Genomic DNA, 17,726 nt, shown 5'->3' on the forward strand with positions numbered 1-17,726 from the left:
CTCCAACCATAAACACTCCGAGCCAGGACCCGGTCAGCAGAGGCAGTGTTTGTTTCTCCCCGTACCTTCCGAGCGCTGCTATGTATATACATCACACACACACACTATACAATCACACCTCACACACACACACACACACACACACAATACAATCACACCTCACACTAGGCATTGGTTCCTCTCGGCTACACAGAACCCGCTGGCAAATCAGACGCATCTAGTCGCCCATATTTCTTGCTGTAAAGACTGAAACCTTGATCAGTCATTGGTCTCATCCTATATGTATTGGCCCCTACTGCTTTTACTGGGAGGCTGTTCCACTTATATACCACCCTCTCTGTGAAGTAAAACTTCCTTCCCTTCCCTCTCAGCCTCTGCCCCTCTAGTGTTAGATTTATGGTCTCTTGTACTCGATCCCCGGCCATAACCCAGCTGGTTCCGACCGAATTTAGACCCAGGCGCAGAGCTCGGGTTTGATCGGATCGGTGGGTTTCTCCGCTCGCCCTTCAGTCCGTTTACCAATCACCGTCCCCAAGCAGCCCGGCACGCAAGCACTCAAACCCCAGACAGACGGACGGACGGTCTCACGGCCCCCGGGGACAGACAGCACAGCAATCAGCAACCACCGTAAGAAAATACACAGAGTCAGTTTTATTTCTCTACATTCATTTCAATTCAAACGTGATAAAAAGAATTTCGTTAAAAAGCCATGACTCATAGCTTTCAAGGACCGCCGCGAGAACCCCCTCCCCAAAAACCGGCCCCCCTTCTAGCACCCCCGGCTGGACGAGTTCCCTTCTTAACGATGCGCGTCGCCGTACAGCAGGTCAAAGCTTCCGGAATCTTCCCAGATCCACCAGCCATCTGGGGACAGTGAGATTGGTCCCTCGGCAGAGAGAGGGTTACAAGTCAGACAGACGGCTCATTGGTCAATTCGGACGATTGCCAACAATGTCAGTTTCTTTATTAAAAGAAAAAAAGAGGGGCAAAGGCTTCCTAAACAGGCCAATTCTACTAAATAAAACAAAGAGTATACCCCCCACCCAATAAAAAAAAAAAAAAAAAAAAAAAAAAGTTACATCACACAATACAGCAAGAGAAACGCAACGGGACCAGAAGAGGTACAGAACGCCACGCGGGGAGTCTCCACGCACCGACATTAACCACGGAACGGCAAGCGAAGAAAGGAGGACCGGATACAACAAACAAAATGAAAATGAAGAATCTACATAATATGATCTGGCCTCTGCTGCAACCCCCCCTCCCCTCTCGCAATGCATGCTGGGCATTATGGACCCAGTCCCACCCCGACCAACTATCCAGTTTCCGTAACTGTCTGAGCGTTAACGGCTCTACAAACCGACCGGTAGCCGGGCAGCGGTGGTATTAAACTCAGTCGTAAAACCGGAAGGGGGAGGGGGGTTGAGACGTGCCTGCCTGTACCTCTAGGACTACAGAAGCGTTACTCTGTCCGCCCGTGAACCTATTTCTGGGGTAAACAAAGACAAAAACATTAGAAGAGACAACCATGTGCAAGTGGATTTAATGCGGTCGTCAGCCTGCAACGATTCACTGGCCATAATGCTACAGAAACGAGAAGACCCCCATCATGCCGAGCCCTGGCGACGTGACACGTAGGTAGACACGTTAACCATTTAGCGGCCGGGATACTGCACCTGGGGTTAAAGTAGATTTATTTTGCTACCGTCCAGGAGAAGCGACGAATGACCCTGAGATTCCATCCGAATTACCGGCGACGGCGCGTTAAGGCACCGCCTCGAGAAAACGAGTCTTTCCTCCCCGGCGCCGGCGGCTTTGGACAAAGTGGAGGCAGCTCTTCGGACGCGTCGAAGCATTAAGGCAGAAGAATCGGCTGATTTCGCAGGTGCCCTCCGTCCTCCCCCTCATCCCCATCAGTCAGTGCGAGGTAAACCGGTCCCCCCCACCAGCGGGCGAGAGGGGGTAACAGAACTCGGATGAAACGCGGCGGGAGGTCAGTGGGTGAGTGTCGGGGAGCGGGGGAGAAGCTAGAAGGTGCCCCGAGGAGGTCATTTCTTCTGCTTGTTCTTAGCAGAGTTTCTAGGAGGGGTGACGGGCCGGTTCTGGTTCACTCCTCCGTAAGCAAACAGTTTCTTGTCCGCTGGTTTTAGGATCTAAAAGATGAAGAAAAGGACGTTTAAATAAAGTTTGAAATTGAAAGTATCCTTCGACGGCGGCTATCCTCTGAAAACATGGCCAGGCGGTGAAGGGTAATATTCAGCTTCACCACTGGTGGGGGGGTGGCTGGGGGTACAGTGAGATGTCCCAGCCAACCAGGAAGAAAGACATTAATGGACCACAAGCTGGCATTGCCCATTAGCAGGCAAGGGCCAGACAGTGGGGGGGGGTACCAATAATAAGTGGCAACATTAAAGCAAGTTGTCGGCGATAACCGTCCGTCAGCCCATACGGCGAGGATCGATACAACGACAGACGTTACCAACCTGGAAGGAGCACATCAAGGACTCGTCTACGCTCATCATGGAGCCGGCGTTATCAAACTCCCCGCAGTAATTGGGTGCCGAGAAGAGCGTCACCAGCTGTCTCTTCGCGAAGAACTCGTAGCCGTCTTCCACCACCTGTGAATGGAGTCCGCAGTGAGATGGGAGAAGAGACAGACGAGGGGCGCATGGAGAGAGAGAAGCTCACCTGATGAGCTCGGCAGATGAGGTCCAGGTCGTGTTTGTGGAGGAATTTGGCCACCACATCAGCTCCAAAGGTGAAGGAGACGCCGCGGTCGTTCTCACCCCAGCCGAGGACATCCTTGTCGGGGTCGGACCACAGGAGATCGCACAGAAGGCCCTGGTCTGGGACGTCGGTGGGACGCAGGATCCTTCGCACCTGCTCCATGGATTGCAGGTCAGGAGAGAGACCTTCGAGGAATCGTGAGAGAATACAATGAAACCCCTCAGTGCGAGACATCCAAGGATCCCTTACACCAGCGAGTGATGCCTCTGCCGCGGTTCTAGAGCCACTCGGGAGAACATCACAGAACCCCCACCATCTCCGCGCCGTCGGCACTCACCTCCGTGACAGCAGAAGATCTTTTCATCGACTATCGCGGCGACCGGCAGACAGTTAAAGCAGTCGGTGAAGGTCTTCCACAGCTTGATGTTATACCGTCTTTTACCTGGAGAGGAGAAACACCAAGTGGCCGGTCAGATAAACGCATGACCTCCGGCCCCCGCAGGATGCACCCCCAACAGGAAGCATCTACGGCCTGTAAAGAGCGGACACGTTTCTTACACTCGTCGTAGAAGCCGTAGATGCGGTTGATGCTCGCGCACTCGTGGTTCCCGCGCAGCAAGAAGAAGTTTTCTGGGTATTTAATCTTGTAGGCGAGCAGCAGGCAGATGGTTTCCAGCGACTGCTTGCCACGGTCCACGTAATCCCCCAGGAACAGGTAGTTACTCTCCGGGGGGAAGCCTCCGTATTCGAAGAGCCTAAGTAGGTCGTAATACTGGCCGTGAACGTCGCCTGGCGGGAAGAAAGAAAGACCACGCCGATTACCGGCTGTTCCCGCGATATAGATATAATTTAAAGTTTTGAATCTCTCGCAGTATTTGGGTAATAGAGACTCAAACACTCTGATAAAACGTATCAAGATCACAGACGCGACCAACAGGAGCAGCCGATACGAGGAAACCGCCGGCCGCCAGCGAGTGAAAGTAAATATTTGGCAGATGGGAGAAGTGCTTTTCCAGCCTCGTTCTCACGGAGCGAAGGTTTTCAGGGATTTTTGGTGGAGAACTTGGCCCGGGGTTGGGGGCTGGGAGACGAGACGTATTATTTCCTCTGGATTGTCAGATAAAATCGCGGGGGGGGGGGGGGTAAATAGAGAATTTGGCCAACAAGGTGCAGACCTGCCCGGGTAATACACACACACACACGTTTAACGCGCTCGGCACTCACCGCAGATCTTCAGCGGGGCTTCCAGCTCCAGCAGGATGGGCTGACTGAGGAAGATCTCACGGGATTTCAGGCACAAGCCACGGATCTCGTTCTCCGACAGCTGGACATTCTTCCCCGGACGGCAGCCTTTAACTGCGGAGAGAGAGCGAGCGGGAGAGTGAGTGAGAGTGAGAGGTCAACAAGCACCCTTCGCGGTATTAGGGGCCGCAGACTTCATTTAGCCGACAAACTCCACCACAAACGTCACGCATGTCAATTTAATCAAACCGATCAATACAGCCGGTCCCCACAAACTGAGACGGCTGGCGGCCCCCCCGAGACACGCGCTCGTTACACAGAAACCCTTTAAGCTCCGAAGCAAAAAAGGGCTGATCCCACAACATAAACACGCAGCAAGCCGCCCCCCCTCGTGAGCGCATCGATCCTCCGCTGCCAGGGAGACGTTATTAATACCCTGCGGGGGGGCAGTCACACCTTTCCAAGATGTCTCTACATGTTAAACGTCCGTCTTATTCGTCGACGTCCTCCTGACGCATCATTCCTCGATTCTATGATCAGCTGTTAAAGAATTCGAGGGGTTTATTCACTAAGAGTTGGGACTTTTCGTTATGAAGACGCAGGGTTTACGTTCCTCCAGCGGGGGCGGCTGAGCTCGCCCCACAGATGATTCTACCTTTACGCCAATGATCTTTACTAAAGGGATCACAGCAATCGCTTAAAAGGGTGAAACAGCCTCCCAGCAGAGGTGGTAGAGGGTAATACAGTGAGGGTATTAAACATACATGGGATAGACATACGGCTCCTGAATCTAAGACGAGACCAACGACTGATTAAGGTTTGAGTCTTTATAGCAGGAGAAACGGGCGACTAGACGGGGGCCGGATGGGCTCCCTAGCTACGCTTGGAAGGGAGAAGGTGAGAAAATAACCCTGGAACCGGATAACACGCAGGAGCTTTGGGGCCCCTCGCCTCGGCACAGAGGGGCTCCTGTTGAACAGACACGAGCAGCGATCGGCCCAGTCTCCCCCACAGCGCCGGAACGCATTCTGCGGTTGCCGGTGGGAATGCGCCCCCCCATGCACCTGTGAGCAGGAATGCCCACTGCAACCAATAAGAGCAGCACGGCGCGGTATAATGACATCATCACGGCGAGACGCAAATCCAGTCAGCAGGAAATCAGGTCCATTTACAGAAAGTGACAGAAATCACCCCCGAGGAAGCACCAGCCCCGGGGGAACCGTCTCCAGGAGCCCAAGCTGTGCGATTCCCCCTCACCCCGGGTAATTACACCCCAGGAGAAGGACTCTCCCCGCCGAGAGCCAGGGAGACCGGACCCGGAATCAGAGCCGGTACCGGGTATTACCGCTCAGACACAAAACACACGGACTCAGCCCGGCTAGTCAACCGTCTCTCCTGCTATAACGACTCAAACCTTAATCAGTCGTTGGTCTCGCCTTAGATTCAGGAGCCGTATGTCTATCCCATGCATGCTTAATCACCTCGCTGTATTACCCTCTACCACCTCTGCTGGGAGACTGTTCCATTAATCTACCACCCTCTCTATTCCAGCATCATTTCCCGATCAGACACAGGTTTAAACGCCTCTTTCCGTGGACGACATGCATGTTTTCTCCAGACGTAGAAGATCTAAAATGCCACCAGATCAGCGTTTCCCTCACACAACAGATCTCATAACTCCAAGCCAGCCACGGAAACACCCCGCCAGCTAACAAGGCATCAGAATATCACACAGCGCAGGAGCAGCTGCAGACTATCGCTTCCCGCAGCCATCGGGGGTTCCAGATCTTATCATAAAAGGGACCTTGAAAGCAGTTTCTGCCTCACAGTGTATTAAACATACAGCGCCAGCAATCCCTGTTATTACAGACAGGTTACAGGGCCCCAGATCCCCAGAGGAAGCAGCGTTTACAGGCTGGAGACTCTGGGTTATACCAGATCCCCTCGTCACTAGCCTGATACACCCATCAAGGGCAAAAGACACAACACAGGGGGATTCTGGGGCAGGTATGAGCCTAAGAAGGTTGCTATGGCGACACCCCCCACTTTGCTTCAGAATAACCCCCCCCCCCCTCAGCAGGTATCAGAATCCCACCGGCCAGAGGAAGAGACCCGACTGCCCGCATCACGTACTCAGGGGCAAAAACAACATAAAACCGGGGCAAATATACACCTCTTACCCCAGGGGCAGAAATCCCTCAGACCGCGAGGGGAGAAATAATGGCTGCAGCCCGCATTCAAACAGGCGATCCAGCCGAGAGCTTATACCGGGGCCACATAACGAACACACGGGTGGGGGGTGTAAAAAAGAAAAACCACCCTACTCGGGAGCCAATCCGCGCGAATACATAGAGATATATACATATAATCACGCAAAGATACATAAATAGATATACCCTCACACAAACAGTTCCCCTCCCCCAACAGCCTTCCTCCTCCCCCCGCCCGCACTCCCTTCACACGGTACTCATAACCTCCCCGGTGCCTGAGACGCCCTCCGCACACGAGGCCCTCACCTTCCAGCAGCCGCTGAATGATCGAGTCGATGTTGAGTTTCTCTCCGTCGCCCATGGCTCGGTGTGTGAGGGCCGGGGGTGCTGCTAAAGAAGGTCACGTGCCCGCCGAAGCGCTCGGTCGCTGTCTCCCACGGTTGGTGACGTCAGTGCACGCACGAGGCCCACCCGCTCCCTTCGCTTTCCTCTCGTGAATGAAGAAGCCGAGGTGCGCCTGCGTCACCCGGCCGGTCGGCTTCTGATTGGCTTCTGTGGAACGGAGGAATGTCACCCCTCCCTTTTCCGTTGCGCACCCGGCCGGATGATGAGAAGAAGGCTCGAGTAGAAGCCACGCCCTGCCTTTACTGACTGGCCGGAATTATTCGCGCCGCTGATTGGTGGGAATGCACAGCGGGTGAAAAAAGCGGGATGCTGCCTGCAGGTGTGAATGACGTCACTCTCAGGAGCGCAGACTCGAAGCTCTATTGGTCAGATGCTGGGATGGCACAGATATAAATACAGGGGGGACATTTCCACTGAGACAATTAAACCAACACATCCAGCAGGGGTTGGGCAGCATCTGGGTATACATTCCACATGACCCTGTTTAGTGTGACCAGTCCCTCACTCAAACCGGTACCCCTTTCCTCCCCTGTACCCCTCTCTCCTCCCCTGATGCCCCTCTTTTCTAGGAGGTCAGAATGTTTGCTGGGTATGAGGGGATCGCAGGGTTCTACGGCCCTAAAAGCCCTGATAAAGCTTTTCAGGATAAGTCCGAGCCGCAGCTTTACGGATGCTCCAGGCTCTCGAAATCCCTGTAAGATACTCAGCGGCCAGGCACAGTAAAGCGAGGATTTTACGGGAAATAAATGTCTATTTTTCTTTTTCAATAAAGTTTTCCGATTCAAAGATTTATTAATATAATAACACTTTATTATTGTTATTCGGGGAGCCTTCTTTCCGACAGGTACGTACGGCCCTCCATGCGCAATCTCCTGATACCAATGCTCTGATTGGCCGCTTCACGCTCAGAATTCGCAGCTCAGGTTACCGCGGCATTCTACGGACATTCTAAACATAAATTACAGTAACAGCCCCCCAACCCCCCCCATACATACCCCCTTCCCTCTATACATTATATATACATTGCTACGGTGTAATCCCTATATAGCTGCCAATACAGGGATCGGGCTGGCCAATCAGCTGCTGCGGGTGCCACCCAAAAAGTGTCTAATTTAACTTTATTTAATGTCTTTGGGGGGCTTCGGTGCCAGTTCCGAAAGGCACTTGGGATGTTTTCCTACAGAAAAAAAACATCTGCCAGGAATATGCTCCCTCTAACCCCCGGCTCCCGCTCAACGCATCCACTACCCCGCGATAGCGGGAATCGGAGAGTTCTCCCGCGCATGTCCGATATTTTGCCACTTGCTGCTCATTTGGAGCCGTGTGATGTCACTGCCTCCTGGCGGGTCTCGGACCCCCGAGCGCCGTTCTTCACATATCTCAGCAGATTCACTATGGCCACAGGCGTCACGCCGGGGATCCGCGCCGCGGCTCCGATCTGCCGAGAACAAATCACAAGCGCAGTGAGAAATCCTCCTAAAGGAAACGAACCGCCGAGTATTTGGGGTCATTTAGCCCGATTACGGCATATCGGGGATTTGGGTGACGGGGGGGCGGATATTTCTATTAAAGCCCCTATTGTTTTACCGCACTGTAAAGTAGCGCTGCAGAGGACGCAGGCCACACCTGCCAGGCTGGGGTTTAAAGGGACCTCGGAAGACGTCTCACCGTCTCGGGCCGGCTCTGCGACAGCTTCTCCCGCGCTTCCAGCGACAGCACGGCCTCCAGGGACTGGTAGTCGATGTCTTCGGGGAGCTCCAGCGCCTCGTCTCGCTGCACCTCGGAGATCTCCTTCTGCTGCTGAGCGACGTGCAGCTCGTACGCGGCTTTGGACACACAACACGCGGGGGGTTATTTCACCGGGACGCAGACAATGTGATCGGGGGGGATGGGTGTACAGCGAGGGGGCATTAGTGGCAGGAAGGGAGAGCGGGTTCTGCCACTTTACAGATCAGAGTACAGGGGGGCAGTTCTGGAGACACATTGGAGAGAGGCAGGGAGATGAGAGTGATGAGCAGGAAAGACTCAGGGCACTCGATATGTCTGGCTTTGTAGGAGAGAAGAGAGAGATGGGGGAGAAGAGAGAGAGAAACAGTGGGGGGGGAGAGAGAGAAATGTTGGAGGGGAGAAACGGGGGAGAGGAGAGAAGAGAGAGAAAGGAGGGAGAGAAGAGAGATGAACGGGGGGGGCAAGAGAGAGAGAAACCGCTGCAGCTTCCTTCAGTCTCTCTGTTTCTTTACCTTCGATCTCTAATCGCCGGGAGATCTCCGGTTTGTCGGCAAATCTCTGCAGGCTGCCGGGGAAAGCTCTGCAGATGGTTTCTACATCAACGCCCCGATATCTGAGGAGCTCCGCAGCGCTGCGCGGGAAACAGAATGAGACGTTGAGAAAAGACAAAATATATGACATCATAAAACAGTTAAAGAGACGGGAGCAAGGACAGGGGGCCGGATGGGGGCCGATCTGCCGGCGGGTTTTGGGTTTCTATTGGAGGACTCACTCACCTGATGATGGAGGTTTTCAGGCTGCTGATGGGGATGCCAGGAATGAGCTGCTGCCACTTGGAAGCGGAGAGCCGCAGGGAGCGAAGGGCAGACAGACCCTCGTTCAAAGTCTCTTTGGTGGTCCGGGCAAGAAAGTAACGCTCCTGAGACACGCAGCCGGCTTCCTCATAACCTGCGGCCAGTGAAAGATAGAAATGTATATACCGCTGACATACTGCGACACTGCGGGACACGCATTAAATCCCCTGTAACGAGAAGCGATCCGCTCCCCAGGGTGAGAGGCAGAGTTTGAGGAGTAGTTCGCCGCTTTCTCACCCCTCAGGCTGAGTCTGGAGTCCGCGTTGTCCGGCCGCAGAGACATGCGGAACTCGGCGCGGCTCGTGAACATGCGGTACGGCTCCCTCGTTCCACGTGTGGTCAGATCATCAATAAGAACCCCGATGTATCCCTCGGTGCGGCTCACTGTGAAGGCAGGACGGCCGCTCGCCTTCAGAGCAGCGTTTATCCCGGCGATCAACCCCTGAGACACAGAAATCAGTCAAACACAACTGCACAGAGGGTGGTGGATAAGTGGAACAGCCTCCCAGCAGAAGTGGTAGAGGGTAATACAGTGAGGGTATTAAACATGCATGGGATAGACGTACGGCTCCTGAATCTAAGACGAGACCAACGACTGATTAAGGTTTGAGTCGTTACAGCAGGAGAAATGGGCAGAGTAGACCTTCAGTATTTAGCAGATAAGTCCCAGACATCCAGTCATTCCGGCCCCAAATCTCAAGGAAAGAATAAATCCCTCATCGCTTGGTCTTTCCGAAGCAGTAAAACGCGAGCGACGTACCTGGGCGGCTGCCTCCTCGTAGCCAGTGGTCCCGTTGATCTGTCCGGCCAGGAACAGCCTCTGGACGAGGAAGGTCTCCAGGGAGGTTCGGAGCTGCCGAGGGTCCAGGAAGTCATACTGCACCCCGTAACCTGATGGGAGAGGAGGGCAGGTCACTCTCCATGCTGGGCTCCTGTCCCCCCACCGTGACGTCACACTCTGCCCTACGTACCTGGCCGGAGCATCCGCGCGTTCCCCAACCCGGGTATCTCCCGCAGGAACCGCTCCTGAGCGTCGGCCGGCAGCGTCACCGAGAGCCCCTGGGGGTAAATCACCTCCGAATCGAGACCCTCCGGCTCCAACCACACCTGGTGACGCCGGCCGGGGAACCGCAGGATCTTGGATTCGATGGAAGGGCAATACCTACAAAGACAGCGGCCAGGGAGTGAGCGCAGGCCGACGCGCCGCTGTCAAATCCCCCCCCCCCGCCGGCAGGGGCAGACGTCTCTCACCTGGGGCCGGCACTGGTCTCCTTGACGTGATCGCTCAGATGGAGATTCTCTCTGATAATCTGCTCCGCGGCAGGGGTCGTGTAGGTCAGGTGACACGGGAGCTGCTCCTCAGGCTGCGGAGAGAGCGATTCCATACGTGTAGCCCAAAAATTGGGGTCAAAACGAACGGGGTCAATAATCTACACAGCCACCAGGGGCCACCAGGGGCCACGATCACGGCTTCGAGTTAAACGGGTTCTTACCCTGATCCAGACGCTGCTGCTCATGAAGCTGAAAGGCACCGGCGGGTTATCGGCGTCGTGTCGCTCCAAGACGGTAAAGTCCACCGAGCGTTTGGCGATGCGCGGGGGGGTGCCGGTCTTCAGCCTCCCAACCGCGAATCCCAGCCGTTCCAGCGTCTGCGCCAGGCCGACGGACGGCTCCTCCCCCCAGCGGCCGGCGGCTCTCTGCTCCGTGCCTATCCTCACCGTACCGCGCAGGAACGTGCCGTTGGTCAGCACCACGCTGCGGGCTGAAACCCGACTGCCGTCCGCTACAGCGAGGAGCAAAGCAAACTATAATCAGAGGGCTGCACAGAGGGTGGGCCGCGCATGCATGAAAGACAGCTGTATATATACGAAGATCAATAGACTTTAATGTATTAGCTAAGAGTAAATAAGTGCAGGAAGAGGCAGATAACGGATCCAGGCCAGGGGTGCCCGGTAGAGTGCTCTGCAGATACACACAGCGCAGGTACAGAGACGCCGGCAGAATATTCCACTTCTATCTATTCACCGACCTCGATTTATTAAATAAACGTTATGGATTTATATGAAATTCACCTAAAATAACTCCACCAACTCGACATTTCCCCGGCTGACTGGGGTCTGCTGGTTCCAGTACCAGATCCTCGACGGATCCCTCTCTCACAGTGAGGCCCGGTGTGTTCAGTATCTCTCTCTGCATAAAAAAGAACAACGATCATCAGATTCTCCAGATATACCCCGCCAGCCAGAAGTTTGGGGTCACTTAGAAATGTCCTTGGTTTTTGAAAGAAAAGCAGATTTTGTCCATTAAAATAACATGAAATGGATCAGAAATCCAGCGCAGACGGGGTTAATGTTGTAAATGGCGATTGTAGCTGGAAATGGCTGATTTTTAATGGATTTTTAAACTCCACTTATTGCCAGAATCCGGACCCTAATGAGTCCTGTCCGGTGCGATATAACGAATTAGCCCCCCGCCGCGCATGTTGCTCACCTGCATGTTTTGCTTGTATAAAGTCCTATCGATCTGAGCCCGCAGACCCCACACCGCCGGCCCTTTGCATCTGTTCAGGACCTTGTAATGAACCCCAGAGAGGTCGCAGATCCGGCTGCAAACGCCATCCAGGGCATCCACCTCCCTCATCAGGTGGCCCTTCCCAATCCCCCCGAAAGAAGGGTTACAGGACATCTGACCTGGGTGGGCACAAAGAGGGGGCACTGAATGCCATGCATTTACATGCGAGAATATATTCAACAATTACATATAAATCACACGCTAACAATCATTCATTTACGATGGACTGGGCTGCGCATGGGCCGTGGGTCAGGTTTGGGTTGATGGTGGCCCCGGTCTGCTTACCTATTGTGTCTGCTTTGTGCGTGACGAGCAAAGTCTTGGCTCCGGTTCTCGCAGCCGCAGCTGCAGCTTCAGTGCCAGCGTGCCCCCCCCCTACAACCACAACCTGGTACCGGGAAGCTTCAGCATCGCCCGGCGCGGAGCACAGCGGGCGGCCGCCGCTCCGAATCCGGGGCAGGGAGCCGCGGGCACCATGACGGAGGATCTCCTGAAAAGGCAGAAGAGCGCGGGGTGTAAAGCGGAACGCCGGCATCGGTCACTAAATACAAACGCTTTTAGGAAACGTTTTTTTAACCAAAATAAAGTTATTTTTGTCTCTAAATGCTGGTTGCGGGGTGCGGGGTAGTAGTGCGAGTTAGCAGATGGGGTTAACAGCCCCTGTGTTTCCCACGTGCACACCTGGGGACAAAGCGCTGACCCCGAGACTTATTAACCCTTTCATATTAAATCTTTCCCTGCCGCTGGTTTTCCTCCCCGGACCCAGAGATCCCCCAATATCTCCCCCCTCCTATCCCCCCTCTTCGTTCCTCTCATTACCTCCTCTCACCCCCGTATTCAGGATTTGCCCCGCTTCTCTGGAATTACCCCTCCCCGTTCTGCCAGATTTTCTCCCCCTTATGAAAATTTCGAAAGCTTTCTGAACCCCCCCTCCGTTTCCCACCTCTCCTCCCAACACTCTCAGCCAGCATCCTCTCCAAGCCATCTGAACGACCAACAACCTCTGCCAATCACCCTGACCCGACCAAATCATCCCTCTGCTACTGCTTCACTTCCCGCTCAACCCGCTAGATTGTAAGCTCCTGGGAGCCGGGCCCTCATTGTTATTGTTTGTGATTTTTCCCACCGGTTCTGACTGTGAAGCGCTACGGTATCTGCAGGCGCTATGTACATGTAATGTAAATTTGTAAATAATGTAAATGAAGATTATATGCAGCGACTCTCCAAATGTGTTACCCAAATGGCTCTAATACCGGTCGTCATGGAAACCTTGACTTTATTTGAAGATACACTTGAGTCACCTGCATTCAAGCAGGGATATCAACCACCATAACATACTGGGCGCAAAAGCACCAACTGGGAGTCTTATTTATGATCCCAGCAGGGGGGAATAGGACGGAGTCGGATCCAGACTCTGTGACCCCGAGAATCTGCCCCTTTACCCCGAGACCCATTGATTGGGGCAAAAACCCTGAGAGTTACCCGGTGTGCCCATGACCCCTATGAAGCCGCACACTTCAGATAGGAGTATTTGTAGAAGGATATCAGAAATATGGTGCAGGCCTCGCGACAAACACCCAAAGCAACTCGTGATGGGAGTTGCAGTCCAGCTGACAGCTGCTGAAATGCCCTTCAATGAACGCACATACCGATCAGCAGCCTGGGACCCCCATCCCCTCCTCAATGAAATAAAACGGGGGTCTCCCGTCTCCGCAATTACATTAAGGATGCCTCAGTGGCTACAAAATGTGCAAAACCCCGTACAGATGTGCCCTGCTTTCCGTGTGTTGGGGGGCATATTACACCACGGTATTGGGGGGGTCTCTGCCCTGACTGCCCGCGCCTCACCTTCCCCCCATGTTCAAACACGGACGCCGCCATCTTTGTGACTCCAAGACCTACCATAGAGAGGAAGCGCGTGAGGTAAGAGCAGACGCTCTGGCGGGATCTCTGCTGCTCTGGAGGACCGGAGGGGGCGCAGGCTCTGTTTCCTAGCAATGGAGATCCCTGATTGCTATTTTCTTCGGTCTACAAATCCCATCCTGCTCAGCCAGCCTTACCGGGGCGTGACAGGAGTTCCTCCTTTAGTCTTGTACGTGAATGCAACATTAACTATTAGAATTATTCTATACCTTCCAAGTGTCCCTATTAAGTTTGGGCAGTCCCTCTTTGTGCTCCCAATGTACTTGTGCCCTTCTCTCCTCCCCTGTTACCCCTCTCTCCTCCCCTGATGCCCCTCTTTTCTAGGAGGTCAGAATGTTTGCTGGGTATGAGGGGATCGCAGGGTTCTACAGCCCTAAAAGCCCCGATAATGTGTATAGAAACAACAGGGAACGGCTTTATAAACATAATGGGGTAAATAAACATGCTAAATGCCCCACCCATTGACACAAATACCCCGCAATGGGGCTGAAAGTAGTAAAAGTCCAGTAACACCCCCTCTAATTCCCCCCCTATTTGGCAGATACACGTTGCGGGGGGGTCCCTACGCTTTTCGGAAGGCCCGTCTGGCTTTACTCCACAGTGCAGAGACTTTCCCGTTTCATGACTTTATTAGATATGGCCAAGACAATGAAGTCCAATAATTTTCTTCTACGTGACGATTACATTAACACCGACACATCCTAATGTTACATTACTGAGAGGGTGGTAGATAAGGGGAAGAGCCTCCCAGCAGAGGTGGTAGAGGGTAATACAGTGAGGGGATTAAACATGCATGGGGTAGACATACGGCTCCTGAATCTAAGACGAGACCAACGACTGATTAAGGTTTGAGTCGTTACAGCAGGAGAAACGGGCGACTAGACGGGGGCCGGATGGGGCCGATCTGCTGGCAGGATACAGCATGATAAGGATGTTTGGCTGGTGTTGTCACTATATTACCTGAAATCATGTCTTTTTAGACACCATATTTAATATATACATTATATATATATATATATTATATTATATAGTATATAGAGAGACACCCCTCCCCCACCATTCTCACCCCAACTACCCCCTGGTATTCACCTCCCCGCAGAAATCAGACACAGACCGCAGGACGTTTAGTTAAGTGATTTAATTTTGTTAAACAATACATTTTTTTGTATTTCGAAGAAAGAAACGGCTTCTTCCCCCTTGGGGTTTTTTTTTTTTTTTTTTTTATATATTTTTTATCTAAAACCGATCCATCAATTTCATATAATAAATAATTTAAAGATATACTTTAGGCGAATAGATTTTAAGGGTAAATACCATTTTACAAACACAAAATTAACAGAAGACCTCCGATAAAATAAAAATAGCACCCCCCCAAAAAAAAGTACCTATTCTCACTATTCCACAGTAGAAAAATAAATAAAAAACAAAAAAAAAAAAGACATAATTGCGAGAGATTGTGTGTACCGATACACACGCCATACAGAGGGGTAATAGATACACCGTGTGCGCACTCGTATACATACATGTACTTTATACGTATACATTCTCACACATGTACTAAAAAGCAGACCACACCCCTTTTTTAAAGTTCGCCGTTTAGAGAATAGTGTCCTTTTTTAATCATCATCATTATTAACCACTAAACCTCCCATTGAAATGATGAGCAGTAGAGGCCGGTTCTAACCGCACGAGCCTAGCCGGGCCGCAGTACAGTGTCGGGATCCAAGCCGTACCCAGCTGGCATAATTAGCGTTCCCAATACCTGCCCTCAGCTACCCCCCCCCCCAAAGGGGCTGATTTTCGTTAAGAATGGCCATAGGTGGGCTGTGCTCGAGAGAGGAGACCCTGAAACCCTGCAGGGGGGCTTAAAGACTGCATTGAGAAACTGATCCCACACGTTATGTTTGGTACACACACACACACATATACACACACACACACGCACGCACTATATGCATTTCCTTTTAGTCCATACAAAAGTTTGGGGTCACTTAGAAATGTCCTTTTTTTTTTTTTTAAAGAAAGGCAGATTTTGTCCATTAAAATAACATGAAATAGATCAGAAATCCAGCACAGACGGGGTTAATGTTGTAAATGACTATTGTAGCTGGAAACTGCTGATTTTTAATGGAATCTCTTCATAGGCGCACAGAGGCCTTTATCACTCCCATCACTCCTGTGTTCCAATGGCCCTTTATCACTCCCATCACTCCTGTGTTCCAATGGCCCTTTATCACTCCCATCACTCCTGGGTTCCAATGGCCCTTTATCACTCCCATCACTCCTGGGTTCCAATGGCCCTTTATCACTCCCATCACTCCTGTGTCTGCCGACCCAAGTTTAAGTTTAAAAGGCTAATTGATGGATAGAAAACACTTTTGCAAATTATGTTACAGCCAGAAATGTACTGGTTTTCCATAAAACCAGCCGAGTGACCCCAAACTTTTGCTCAGCGGTATATATATATATATATATATAATTCATCCATATCGCACACAGGCTGGCGTTGGGGGAACGGACGGGGTTTGTTCCTTTAAATATGGAAACGCTCAATGGAATCCCATTATCCTTCGCTACTTAAAGGGACAGTCCTCATCGGCCGATCGTTAACTTATATTTAATCAACATCATGATTATCTCTTTACATTTGATCCGCCTCCCCTCCCCCACTCGCCTTGCACGAGATGTGCCTCGTCTCTTGCCGAGGACTGTACATGCGCGGGTGCCGGCATGCACGTTGGGTACTGCATGGGGGAGGAGGGCTGCACACGGCAGCGTTTACAGTAATAAATATATTATTAAATTAGTAATTAAGTACCTTAATACGTATTTCATGTACGGGAAGGCCGTTAGCGGACTGTCCTTTTAAGGCTGCGTTAAAACATATGTTCCCTTGAAACACGCGTCGCCGTAACATACACCCGCGGGGCCAGAGGTCGCCTCTACACAATCCATATCAATAAATATAATCAGACAGTATACGTGTTACTCGGTGAACGCACAAGTACAGTTAACTCTACATTAGAAGAATATAAGCAGCCTTTACAGACGGCGGCGGCTCCGAAGCTCGGGGGGGGACGCGCGATACATACCGGGTTACTGTGACCTATTACACTAAACAGCCACGGCACCAAAAATAAACGAGCGACGCGCCTCCTCCGGGGTAAAGAAAGCTGCAGGGCTTGTGCATACGCATTTCGCGTCATTTGGAGGATCAGGAAATAAAGAAAAAATAATCAGATTGGCCGTTGAGAGCCGGGCCCGCGAGGGCCACAAGTGTCTTGTGTCTATGGTTTTAAAGAATTGTGCTGCCTGCAAACACATTCCGCCCCCACCCCCCGCTTACCCCGTCGAGCCCAACGACCCCCCAAAAGAAGCTGCAATGTATGACAGAATTAAAGGCTGTTGCCTCTCAAGACATGCACTCGCTACCTTTAAATACAATTTTACACTCCTACCATCGCAGGAACATTAAATACACTGATTTTTTTTTTCCAACCTCAAGCCATACAAAAAAAAAAAAGAGACCAATGAGGTCTCTATATACTCATCATATATATACACTCACAATAATTTGATCTTTGGTGACCTTTACTCTTGGTCCCCTGATACCGTATTAAATCCCACCGCGCATGATGCTTCCCCAAAAATCTATTTACCTAGGACCTGGACTAGCGCTTGTAACCGTGTACCGCTGAAACCGGGCGCTCGTACCGAACCCAGTCCACTTCCCGGACTCTCTCTCAGTCGGGACGCAGCGCTTCAGACAGCTGGTGTACCTTTTACACCATCGCTAATATCGTACATTGTAACCCTGGGGGGGGTGGGGGCACAAGTTTCTGTCTGCGTGAGCGAGCCAAGGACTTACAGCATGGCACCAGTAGTGACCAGTATGACTGGGTCTGGGAAACGGTTAGGAAGTACCAATAATAAGAGCAGTAGGTACCATACTACACAGAGGGCCGGTACTTGCCTACCATAGGCAAGACCTAAATTATTCTCAGGACGTGGCGCGCGTTGGGGAAGCCTGGCATGCCGGCCACGTGTTGGCAGCTGTGCCAAGCAA

General features: G+C 52.1%; 2 protein-coding genes across 2 annotated transcripts; both read right to left on the reverse strand.

Annotated features, from left to right (window-relative positions):
* Positions 1–649: 649 nt before the first annotated feature.
* LOC128501459 (serine/threonine-protein phosphatase alpha-2 isoform-like) lies at positions 650–6,700 on the reverse strand. The gene is made up of 7 exons (XM_053470919.1): positions 6,486–6,700; positions 3,952–4,083; positions 3,286–3,516; positions 3,065–3,169; positions 2,689–2,912; positions 2,484–2,618; positions 650–2,153 (listed from the first exon to the last, which is right to left on the reverse strand). The coding sequence occupies exons 1-7, from the start codon at positions 6,538–6,540 to the stop codon at positions 2,049–2,051; spliced, it is 987 nt and encodes a 328-aa protein (XP_053326894.1). The 5' UTR covers positions 6,541–6,700; the 3' UTR covers positions 650–2,048.
* Positions 6,701–7,356: 656 nt separating this feature from the next.
* MTO1 (mitochondrial tRNA translation optimization 1) lies at positions 7,357–13,642 on the reverse strand. The gene is made up of 13 exons (XM_053470917.1): positions 13,586–13,642; positions 12,023–12,227; positions 11,657–11,856; positions 11,239–11,356; positions 10,660–10,949; positions 10,418–10,530; positions 10,138–10,328; positions 9,927–10,057; positions 9,404–9,608; positions 9,089–9,260; positions 8,825–8,943; positions 8,253–8,410; positions 7,357–8,022 (listed from the first exon to the last, which is right to left on the reverse strand). Exons 1-13 carry the CDS (start codon positions 13,640–13,642, stop codon positions 7,894–7,896), a joined length of 2,088 nt encoding a protein of 695 aa, XP_053326892.1. The 3' UTR covers positions 7,357–7,893.
* Positions 13,643–17,726: the final 4,084 nt, after the last annotated feature.

The sequence above is a fragment of the Spea bombifrons genome, chromosome 7, assembly GCF_027358695.1.
Source record: "Spea bombifrons isolate aSpeBom1 chromosome 7, aSpeBom1.2.pri, whole genome shotgun sequence".
Classification (NCBI taxonomy): Eukaryota; Metazoa; Chordata; class Amphibia; order Anura; family Pelobatidae; genus Spea; species Spea bombifrons.